General features: G+C 39.3%; 2 protein-coding genes and 1 long non-coding RNA gene across 3 annotated transcripts in view; all 3 read right to left on the bottom strand.

Annotated features, from left to right (window-relative positions):
* Positions 1-2583, bottom strand: part of zgc:123010 (hsp70-Hsp90 organizing protein 1) — a 15351-nt gene extending 12768 nt beyond the window's left edge. The window contains exon 1 of the mRNA XM_014025734.1: positions 2371-2583. Coding sequence (XP_013881188.1) covers positions 2371-2428 — 58 coding nt within the window. The 5' untranslated portion in view covers positions 2429-2583. The remainder of the gene's footprint in view (positions 1-2370) is intronic.
* Positions 766-1622, bottom strand: LOC106531583 (uncharacterized). The gene is made up of 2 exons (XR_001311957.1): positions 1121-1622; positions 766-1036 (listed from the first exon to the last, which is right to left on the bottom strand). It is a non-coding gene; the product is annotated as an uncharacterized LOC106531583 (long non-coding RNA).
* A 2998-nt stretch (positions 2584-5581) lies between the features above and the next one.
* On the bottom strand, positions 5582-10993 carry pyroxd2 (pyridine nucleotide-disulphide oxidoreductase domain 2). Its single transcript, XM_014025393.1, has 16 exons — positions 10804-10993; positions 10505-10524; positions 10330-10423; positions 9996-10069; positions 9740-9895; positions 8711-8864; positions 8560-8621; positions 8377-8474; positions 8123-8264; positions 7916-8050; positions 7765-7837; positions 7302-7455; positions 6822-6973; positions 6547-6653; positions 6101-6221; positions 5582-5894 (listed from the first exon to the last, which is right to left on the bottom strand). The coding sequence occupies exons 1-16, from the start codon at positions 10919-10921 to the stop codon at positions 5824-5826; spliced, it is 1731 nt and encodes a 576-aa protein (XP_013880847.1). The 5' UTR covers positions 10922-10993; the 3' UTR covers positions 5582-5823.
* Positions 10994-11741: the final 748 nt, after the last annotated feature.

The raw sequence follows: 11741 nt of genomic DNA, 5'->3' as shown, positions 1-11741 counted from the left end.
GTGTAGGTCAGACTCATCTACAGTCCTGCCAAATTTCATGTTAATTGGTGCAGCCGTTTTTGTGCTACGGTTGACCAAAAATCACTGAAATAAATAAATAAATAAAATAAAATAAACAGTACGAAAACAATATGACTCCCATTTACGCTTCGCGTGCGGGGGTCATAATTATCGATATCGACTGGTATGAAACACTTACATTGTAATAACTTTGTAATCTGTACTGCTCAGCCATATTAATCAGTGTTATCGCATGTTTAATGGGAAGCTATTAGAATTTAACTTTTGAAAATTCAAATAATCAGAATTTGCAAGCAAACTGCTTTGAAACTATTCTTTCTAAATTACTGTGTTCTTCCCTCTTTGCACCTCCTTCATATTCAGGTCCAGGCACTTTTCCCCTAAAAAAAAAGGTAACAAAAATGGAAACATTGTTTGGAGACAAAAGAACGATCGCTACGTTTTCAAAGTTTAAGTACCAGGAAATACAAGACACCAAAACGATGACTGCCTCAGTGACAAACTCAGGTCCTTTCGTTTTGAAATGTTTACCCATAAAGTACCACACACAGCTGCTTAGAGCTCTGCTGCTTCTCAGAAATGTGGCTAAATATGACAAAAACTACCCGCTGCCTTTGAACATAATGGGCCATGTGAGCTTGAGTTGTTAAGACACAGATCAGGTCGAATCAAAACACAGCAGTTACATTTCCAAAGAATCAGAGAGAGGACAGAAGAAAAAAAACTACAAACTTGGCCATGAAGGAATGTCATCAGATTTCCATTTATTCAGCAAAGATTTCCAAGGAGAGACACATCCATACTTGGTGTGTGACTCATGTTGTGACTCGCAGAGAAGTTGCGGTGCAGCTTTGTCTTTTAAATGCATCCATAAATGCTCATTTCTGCTGGGGTGGGGGGGTGCCTGACAAGCTGCCTCTGGGCTTCCTCATACTCGTACGTGAATTCTCTGTGGTGCACAGGCTTTGGTCAACATTTTAAACAGCAATAAAAGGAATCAACTCAAAGTTCACTCCTGCTGATCCAAAAAAAAAAAAAGCTTTGAGCCATCCAGTACACAAAATAACGAGTGTGACACCAAAATGCATCTTAAACTTACATTTCTTAAAAGAGTGTAACAAAGTGTTAGCCTTGCTTTGGGAAGGTCAAATGTCACTGAACACTGTCTTTTGTCCTTTTTTATTTCAAGGAAACATTCGAAACGAGCTGAAAGGTGAGCTGCCACCAGAGAAATACAAAAATATTTACATTCATTCCCCTTTTTTAAGATAAAAACCCAGTGACCCATATAACTCATTCGCAAGGGGGACCTGGGGACAGGGTCTGCAGCACCCATCAGAAACTCACAAACCAACAATAATGGCTGGAACTGTTTATGGGTTGAGTATTTGTGAATTTCACATGGCATGGGGGAAAAAGAGAAATAGCTTCTTGTGATTAAAAACAGAGGGGGGAATGGTAAGTATGCTTTTTRTTGTGAGTTACAGATGTTCGAAAATCTGAAAACGTGACAATAAGAATCTTAAATTCTTTTTTTGGATGGCCAAAAGAAAAAAAAACATTTCATAATAATGGTGTGGAGAGGATGGCTATAAGGGGAGAAGAATCATAAATTCTAAGTAATAAATTAATAAAAAATAAAAGTGCTGGATGATAACTCACTCATAATACTAAAAATAATAAATAATACTCACTGATATACTAATGAGTATTATTATTATTATTATTATTATTATTATTATTATTATTATTATTATTATCACTAATACTCACTCATAAATAAAACTAAGTTTTCTATATGGGAATGTTGAAGGAGGAGTTTCATGATGATCAGCTGTTTCTAATATAAATGTAGCTTTAAGCTTATAATTAAATGTGTTGTAACATATAAACAGAAAACAGAACAGGAGAATAAAGTTTGCTATGGGAAGGTAATTAAAAGGCACTTTTGATGCACATTTAAACACATAACATATCGAGGCTTACTGTAAAACATTAAATACATATTTTTATTACTTTGTATGCACTTTTCAACCTGTAAGACCTTTTCCTACTTGCTGTGTATAGCCTGCATGAACTTCTTTTTTGGTGGCGACAACTGCGCTAACTAAAACAACAGAGAAAAGAAAAAAGGGTGGAACTAGCAAGAAAGGAACTTTCATTGTTTCACCACGAACACCATTTAGTCTTCTCGGCAAAGACGACCTAAAAGTACACATAAAATACCCCTGTATGATAAATAACACGATAGCAATCATCTAAACGTGAACTCTCTGTTTTATTTACTTGCGGGAATCGAACTTGCGGTTTTGTTCGGAAAGTTTCGAAAAAGAGGGACGCTTTCCTTACCGCTTCCGAGACCCAACAACCTGTAAATATCTCTGGTGAGTTTCATGAGGGCGACCATCCAGCATTATCGACCCAAATAAAGTCCCAAAAATATGTATTTGACTGATGTTTAGAGTCGGGAGGGTCACGTTTGAAAAATTGGGAGAATCGCTATCTGCGGTGATCTCCTGGTGGTTTGATCCACTTCCTGAGCGTGCGACGCGCACAGGTTCCGCCCTGAGCTGCGTCTTAAAGGCGCAGGACACCAATTATCTACCGACTGTCGGTGTTGTTGTCACAGTAAGTTGTGTTTGGTCTGTTATTTCTTTGTTGTAATTTTCTTGGCAATAAGTAATGTACTGTTGGAAAGCCTATGAATTTCTCTTTTAAACTGTGCCACATTTGCAAGGAACATGCATTTCAGGATGAGCAGTAGAGCTGAGTATGCGGGATGCACAAATTAAAAATTTGCCAAATCTTTTCCACCATTGGCAAAAAGAGAGTTGTAAAGTAACTACACAAATACTTTGTTACTGTACTTAAGTAGAAATTTTGGTTATCTGTACTTTACTTAAGTAATTATTTTTTGAGTACTTTTTACTTTTACTCATTACATTTTTACACAATTATCTTCTACTCCTTACATTTTTTAAAACAGTAAGAAATAGAAAGTTGTTACTCCTATTTTATTCCGGGTTGTTATTACTGTTAAAAAATACTATCCTGACAAATTGTGTCTCCTAGATATAGTGAATTTAGCTGTGTTTGGATGAGAAGTGTAGATATATATACCATTCTGACACCGTATTACGTTGTACACAGTCCATCCCAGCTGCACGCCATTAGAAAAAATATTTTTGGAGAGTTAAATGTCATCTAGGAAAATTTTAACTGCTCATTTTTACTCAATACTTTTACTTTTAATACTGAAGTACAAAATAAATCATTTACTTTAAGACTTTTACTCAAGTAATATTCTTAGAGGAGACTTTAACTTTTACCAAAGTAGTTTTATGATAAGATACTTGTATTTTTACTCAAGTATCACTTTGGGGTACTTTATACAACACTGGGCAAAAAGCTTATTTTTCTGTTAAATGCCACTTGTTTTGAGCTTCTGGTACCCCCAGGTGCTGCCAATCAGGTAAAATGTGTGTAGTATAAGATTTATTGCCAAGGAGTATTGTTACAGCAAAGAATGCAAGATCGACAGTGTCTATATAGTTTTCTTCCCCTCTGCACAAATGTGACCTAAGAATAATGAAATCCATTTTTCTGTGTATTTCAAACTATATACAAATGTCATTTTTTAAATAGAATTTGTTATAATACATATTCCAATAGTTAATAACAAACCTTTCAAGCCAGAATAATGCAACAAATACAACAGTTATAATATAAAGTGTCTTCTGCTGGAATGCAGTCTTCAAACATTCCCCACACCATGACACCACCACCACCAGCCTGAACCGTTGATACAAGGCAGGATGGATCCATGCTTTCATGTTGTTGAYGCCAAATTCTGACCCTACCATCYGGATGTCGCAGCAGAAATCGAGACTCATCAGACCAGGCAACGTTTTTCCAATCTTCTCTTGTCCAATTTCGATGAGCTTGTGCAAATTGTAGCCTCAGTTTCCTGTTCTTAGCTGAAAGGAGTGGCACCCGGTGTGGTCTTCTGCTGCTGAAGCTCATCTGCCTCAAAGTTTGACATGTTGTGCGTTCAGAGATGCTCTTCTGCTTACCTTGGTTGTAACGGGTGGTTATTTGAGTCTCTGTTGCCTTTCTATCAGCTCGAACCAGTCTGCCCATTCTCCTCTGACCTCTGGCATCAACAAGGCATTTCCGCCCACAGGACTGCCGCTCACTGGATGTTTTTTCTTTTTCGGACCATTCTCTGTAAACCCTAGAGATGGTTGTGCRTGAAAATCCCAGTAGATCAGCAGTTTCTGAAATACTCAGACCAGCCCTTCTGGCGCCAACAACCATGCCACGTTCAAAGGCACTCAAATCACCTCTCTTCCCCATACTGATGCTCGGTTTGAACTGCAGGAGATTGTCTTGACCATGTCTACATGCCTAAATGCACTGAGTTGCCGCCATGTGATTGGCTAATTAGAAATTAAGTGTTAACGAGCAGTTGGACAGGTGYACCTAATAAAGTGGCCGGTGAGTGTATACTTTTGTTTGACAATGATGTCTTTCGACTTGCAACACACTGTTAAAATGTTCTTTTGCTTGTGTAAATTATAAAATAAGACAAATACCTTTACATTCCTAAATCTTGATTTCACCATTTAGGAAGGGTAACAATGATGGTGAAACGTTGGCATGTGGTGCAATGGAACAGTTCAAACTTTACATTAACATGGCTAATACATAGAAAACAGACTTTGATTTTTAAATTGGATAAAACAGGTGCTCCTTCACATGTGAGTGTCATGCAATGACATCTGCATAACCTACTTCATTACACTGTAGCACAATAAAGCTGTAAGCAAACAATAACAATATGATTTAAGGGCTGATAATTAGTTGTTTATAGCCGCAGTGCAGTTACTGGATGACTAGAAGACGTTATCATTAAAACCTCACTGTAATAATCGTAAATATATCTGTGGTCTGAAGTAGGGCTGCCACGATTAATCGATTAATCGACGACTAATCGATTATTAAAATAATTGATGACTAATTTAATAATCGATTAATCGTTTTCTTTTTTTTTTTTTGATGTTGTTCTTTACTTTGTTTTTCTCTCCAAACTGCTTTGACACCTTCCACTGCCACATCTACCTTTCTGTCCTTGACACACATGCACAGTAGTGGTAACTGGGGCAGGCCGTGGAGTCACAAGACATTATACAGGCAGGCTCTGGTATCATGGCTACCTGACAACAGAGCTTAAAAGTGTGGGAACTTTTTAAGAAAATGAAAGAGAAACCTGTGTAATATCTGCAGAGCAGAACTTGCCTTCCACAGCAATTATTTTTAGTTAGCATATTGCTAAAATCTAACGATGGTTATACAATAGCAGCTGCATTCTGACGTGATAAGCTGTATGTTTTATGTTCAATTAATGTATGATCCAATTAGTCGACTAATCGAATAAATAATCGGTGATTAATCGATTATTAAAATAATCGTTTGAGGCAGCCCTAGTCTGAAGCAACATTAAACACTCATTTTAATTTTAACTGTGCAAATATTAAAACAAAAATGAAACATAAAAGCATTTCACTTTGCATGATTTAACCAATTAGTTAATGACATTAAGTGTAAGCTAAGTACGCTTGCACTTAACAATACCTTTGTGTTTGCTGCTGGCTCAGTTTGATGACTTCATTTCCACTTGTGAACATTTCACAACATTGGACACTACATTCACTTAATATAAAAACAACTAATCACTGTAGTGATAAAGGCAACTTGGTATAAAAGCAACTGGAGTGAGTGTTTAGATTTATGTCACATTTCTCAGCGACTTTTCAGGTCCGATATGGCCGTGAGAGCTGCGTTCCAGCCGGGGGAACCCATCACACCACCACCTAGAAATCATCGAACACATGAAAAGCACACACTGTTTACTCAGTTTTGTGGTTCTTTCAGACAACCAGAGTAAAGATGTCTCTCGAAAACGCCAAGGATTAAAAACAGCTTCCTAAACTAACCATCCCATCATTAAACATTCAATGAGTCATAGGACATAAGAAACAGCAACCTTTGCATTTCTGGCTGAACTTTAAGCACAAACCTGGATGACAGCCGCTGCCACATAGATAGAGGCCTTTAATTGGTGAGCGGTAGTTTGAAACTGGAGGCAAAGGTCTCGCGAGGTAAAGCTGATCCAGAGACATTGATCCGTGGAAAATATTCTGTGGGAAAAGGCCAAAAATAGTTACTTTTTTCTGTTTTAAAGACATGACTAAATAAAAATGCATTCCTCTAGTAATGGTTGTATTAAAACATGAAAACTACACATATAGCAGAATCCAATTAGGTATTATTGAGCTGATGTGAACTTTGAATCATGTTTAAGTAAAGGTGTCTCTAACCATTGACCTTTTATACAACATGCTCATCATGAAGCAGTCACTGAATAACCAAGCGATGAAAATAACTCCCTCCAACACTGAGGAGCCAACTGCCAAGCATGTCAATATTCAACATGTTTCTGTGCTCAGTGTGTACAGTTTGTACCCCTCCGGTGAGTCCAAAGATCCTCTCCAGGTCTGGGGGACACAGGACGTCTCGGGCCACCACTGACTTTTTAAACCCAGGGGCATATTGTTCCACCCAGTCAAACACTAAAAAGAGACACAATTTTCTTTTAAATTTTCTTACTAAAACAGGTTAATTAATAAAAGACTGTGTCGGACACAGTTCCTCGTTCAGAAACTTTCAACATATTCTGCTGGAAATCCCTTTCACAGCGATGCTGTGTTTTTTGYAACATGAATATTTGTGTTTCTAACCAGTGTCTGCAAAGGCCTCTCGGTCCTGCTCGGTCCACTCCCTGCCTTCAATGAGGTACGGGGTGAACTGGGTGAACAGCGACACAACGTGGCAGCCAGTGGGGGCTAGAGTGGGGTCCAACACAGAGGGGATGGTCATCTCCATCATAGGTCTACGAGATGAGATAACATGGTGGAGATTTAGGAATTGGCGATTTGCTAGAGCACGGATGGGTACTTCTGGTCCTCGAGGGACACCATCCTGCATGTTTTACTTGTTTCTCTGCTCCAACACACCTGATCTGAATGAAAAGGTGATTAGCAGGTAATTCGATCACTGAATCAAGTGTGTTGGACCAGAGAAACAAGTGAAACATGCAGGATAGCKGTCCTCATAAACCAGGAGTGCTTATCCCTGCGCTACAGATTATCCCGATGAACAGCTTAGAACCTGAATGTCACTCTTGTATCTTCTTCAGGGTTAWGAGTATAAGCACTGACCTTGCTGAGGGACGTCCATTCACTGCGTCTTTATATGCAGTTTCTAACACGTCCACACTTTCACAGTTCAGATGGATTGAGCACTGATGGTGGGGTCCGGGTTTGTCATCCGGTGTGGGAGATGCCAAGAAGTTTGGTAACTTGTCTATGGCCACTGATAATATGTGTCCCAACAGACACAACAAAAAATAAWMWWTWTTTTTTACTTTTCACTTATTAAGAAAGTGCTTGTATTTGGTATATTTGGCTGATGACACATAGTAGAGATAAAATGGTATTTTAGCACCATCAAAGTGATTTCCATGATGCATCTCTTAGGTCGAACACTTGCAGGATTTTTAGTCGACTTTCAGATCATCTGCTGCAGATATGTGTAGGTTTTTTTCAACCAATTAAGCCTAAATGGCACTATATGCTGTATCACATATAGGTTAATAGCTGCAGGACAAAGAACAGAACTTACCATTGATCTTTGTCACCGGTGAGGTGTAGTCTATCTGATCCACAGCTTTCATGAATTGTTGAGACAGGGCACCCTGCAAATAAAAAAAAAAAAAACATTCAGATTTCATTAGTCCTGACCAGTCATTTCATGAGTGGATTTACAATGGTACCTGCGGTGTGAGCTTTTTGAAGGTGACATATGGAGTCGCGTTTGATAAGACAACTTCACTGTGAATCTCAGTGCCGTCCTTTAGTGCCACTCCCTTAGCGGCGCCATCTGGACCGACCAGGATTTGCTCTACGTGCTGCCAAAAGTACAACAGAGAAACTTGAGCTTCGCTGCGTTTAACAAATAAGCACAAACCATCATATTATACCTTCTCGGTGAAAATATCTACGCCGTAGGATCGAGCGGCTTTAGCGATAGCCTGAGATACACCCCCCATGCCTCCCTCCACATAACCCCACGCTCCCTTCTCCTTCTCCAGCTCTCCCATCACATGGTGCAAGAGGACATACCTTAAAGGTAAAACATTAGAATCAGGGTTTTTTTAAAGGTCTGCATTTCATTTTACACATACAGTTGTAGTTGCGTTTGCTTGGAACTTTGATGCCTTAAGACTTCTCTCACCCACTGCCAGGATTGTTAGGACTGGTCATGGCTCCAATCACACCATCAGTGGCCAGTGTTGCTTTCAGTGGCTCTGACTCAAACCACAGGTTGAGAATCTTTGATGTGGAACGAGAGTCAATCAGTGTGTGGTTGCAAAGAAAGAAAAAAAATGCAGGATTTTGCCCCAAGCTACAAACAAACCTTCATTATTGGTGCAGATGTGATTTCATAAAAGTCTGGAATATTCTTCCCAAGTTTCAGACCTTTATAAACACAAGCAGACCGCAGCACACAGCCATGTAGTTTTTTTTATAAGCAGTTCATATTTTAAAGCACACAACAAACCACGCACCAAATTTAACAAGAGGCATCAGGGTTGTAGCTGCAGCCAGTCGCTTCCTGAGAGACCCAGCTGTGAGACCAGGAATATCTACAGGCGGAGCGTCCAGGAGAGGGTGGATAGCGTTGGCAAGGGTTTCAAGGTGTGCCACGAATTCTGGATAAGCCTGAAAACATGAATAGTTGAGGATGAGTGTTAAAGGGGCAATATCATGTAAAATCAACTTTTTTGAGTTTTATATGTTATACTCTCATAAAAAACATGCCCAAAGCCTTGCTTTGACTCATTCATGCATGCTTGAGAAATCCTGCAGTGTTTTTAGGAAGCCATGCTGAGGAGCAAAACGACAGGTGGGGACCAGAAACGCTCAAGTAGGGGTCTCTGCGGACGAGTGGGCATGTCACAAGKAAAGGCGATTCTAAAGCGACACACCTGATTTGACGGACTTTATTAAAAGGGACACACCTGACTGGACAAGCAAAAAAGGGGCGATACCGTACGGCACCACCTCATTGGACAAGAACAAAAGGGGCGTTACTGTACGGCACCACCTCATTGGACAAGAACAAAAGGGGCGTTACTGTACGGCACCGCTTTTTCTGGAGAACCCTACTTGGGTCATATTTCTCCTGGTTAACCTTAGTGTTGGGGTCAGTGTCGGGCTGTACAGAGATCAAGCAGGGTTTAAGGATACTGTCATGTAGGCCTCACAGCCCACAGTGTTTTATGCTTTTGACACACCGCACCGAAATGGGCGAGACAGAAGCGAATGTGGTTCTTAAAGAGACAGAGGCCACTTTCAAGGCATTTAGAAGAGGAAGTGAAGAGAAGATAAGTTTATTTTCTATTTAAACATAAAAACAGCATTTTAATAACAGCTAAAGGTGATATAGATACTTTATCATGGTATAGTATTTAAATATATGCCTGAGAAACACATACTATTGGCCCTTTAAAGGAATGCAAAGACTAAAACCAAGACAGCACAGCAGAATAATTATGTCCAGTACTACGTAACGCTGTAAAACTATCCTTAATAACCTCTGCATCCTTTTTGGAGAACTTGACGATCTCGTTCTGGTTGTTGGTCAGATCTGTACCAAGAGTAAGAGACCTTGGTGGAGCCCCTTTAACCCCATCCTCCAACATGGGGGTGAATGAATGAGGGTTCCTCATGTAAACCTTCAGCCCATGTTTCTGAATGCAAAAGAAAAAGGAGAAATTAGTCAAATCACTTTAAGCCACGCAGAAATGAGCAGGTTCATATGGAACATTTTGAAGTAAAATGGCTGTGTACCTTCAGCTCCAGCTCTCTGTATATGTGAGGTCGCAACAAACTGAGCAAGTATGAGCACCTGGAGAAGCGGAAACCTAAATACAGAAATGTTATGTCTAACAAGAAGAAACCTAATGCAGTACGAACAACTAGATGTATAAAAAAATGTGTCAATATTTGTTTGATTTCTACTCCTTAATCTGTTTATTCCACAAATCCAGCTCCTTAGTTGCACATGTGTTTCATAACAGTTCAATCAGACATGAGAGATAATCAGTTTTGTTCATTTGGGGGTTGTTATTTCTGCTGTTCCATGTGGTTTGAATCAGTTCTTGGCTTTAACTTCCTGTCATACCAGGGACTATCTCCTCTGAAACAGCTGCTCCTCCCAGCAGGTGTCTGCGTTCCAACACTGCTGTCTTCACTCCTCCCTTCTGAAGATAGGCAGCCTGCAGATGGAAAATAACGACTGTAAAACTATAAAGTTGGCAGACTGTGCAAAAGGTGGACTAAATAGAAAGTGAACTCACTGCCACCAGTCCATTGTGTCCTGCAATGAAACGTGGAATCTGAGTTAACTTAAAATCATGTATAATGGATTAGAATTAAAATATAAAAAATACTTTTTTCTTTTCTCCCCCTGTGCCCTACTTTCAAATAACTGAGTGCAAGAAGTTCAATTTTTTTTTTTTTTTGAATGAAATGGCTACATCTAACTGCATGTGGAATTTTATCCAAATACACCAACTCTCAGCTTGGTTGTCCCCTAAAGTTTTATTTTACTGCTACAACAGAGGAATAGCAACACTTGCATGTGCACAGATCTCACCTCCGCCGATGATGACCGCGTCATAACGAGATTTAATTGATGTGTGATTGGATCGGAGTCCAGTCCACACCAGAGACGCTGTCCCGCGTCCCCGGTTCGTCCATCTCGCTGCAGCCATGACAGACTGGAATGTGAAGCTTTTCCATGATCCTGCCTCTTTCCCCGTTATCAAGCTCGAGAAAGTAGATCCAGCTCAGCCTCGGTAAAGTAGTTCCGGGGTCGTGAGCCTTGCGCGCCTCAAATTCACCCCATTTTTACCGACCATTAAAATAAAAAAAATGTGTTTACATGTTGTGGCTGCAATTTTTTAATCATATAAATGACTGCTGAAGAACACAAACTTGACAATAAAGTTAATTTTTTTAAATGTTGCGTTTAAAATAAAAAAAATTTAGGAAAGTTTATCAAAAATGTTTTATTTCTTCTTTTTTCTTGTGATATATGCCTATAATCTCATCCCTCAACAATATAATATATATTTTTTTAATCAGGCTCACGCAATTTCTGATAGATTGATCATATTGTAATTTTAAAGTTGTCCACAAGAGGGCAGAATTGAACCATTAAAAACAACTAGTTAATCCGTACTGACCCACAAGTAAATATGGCAGTTACAAAAGCTCCTGACCAGAAGTTGCTACCTTTAGTTAAAGTATTTAACCATTTTAATAGGTCAGTTATACAAGTGCATGATGGTAACATTATCTATCTCATCAAACCAACATGCACTGTATAAAAATACCTTATTTTTGTTTGTTTGGGGTGGGGGGGTGACATTAAATCAAACCAAACAAAGGAAAAAAGGGTGAAGCTTCCAAGCCTAATATCATGCCAGCTGTAAATATACGAGGTTGGCAGCATCATTGYGGGGTTTGCTGCAGGAAGGACTGATGCATCATGAGGAAAGAATAAAAATGGAAATATTTTCTAATCACAAC

The sequence above is a fragment of the Austrofundulus limnaeus genome, unplaced genomic scaffold, assembly GCF_001266775.1.
Source record: "Austrofundulus limnaeus strain Quisiro unplaced genomic scaffold, Austrofundulus_limnaeus-1.0 Scaffold0, whole genome shotgun sequence".
NCBI classification, from domain to species: Eukaryota; Metazoa; Chordata; class Actinopteri; order Cyprinodontiformes; family Rivulidae; genus Austrofundulus; species Austrofundulus limnaeus.
The sequence above is the reverse complement of the archived record's forward strand: the minus strand, read 5'-3'. Positions and strand labels throughout refer to the sequence as shown.

Coding starts and splice junctions, on each gene's coding strand:
- pyroxd2 (XM_014025393.1), bottom strand. CDS start 10,921: ATGGCTGCAGCGAGATGGACGAACCGGGGACGCGGGACAGCGTCTCTG. Junction 8,622..8,710: donor GATGCCTCTTGTTAAATTTG/GTGCGTGGTTTG, acceptor GTGTTTATAAAG/GTCTGAAACTTGGGAAGAAT. Junction 7,456..7,764: donor ACCGGTGACAAAGATCAATG/GTAAGTTCTGTT, acceptor ACATATTATCAG/TGGCCATAGACAAGTTACCA.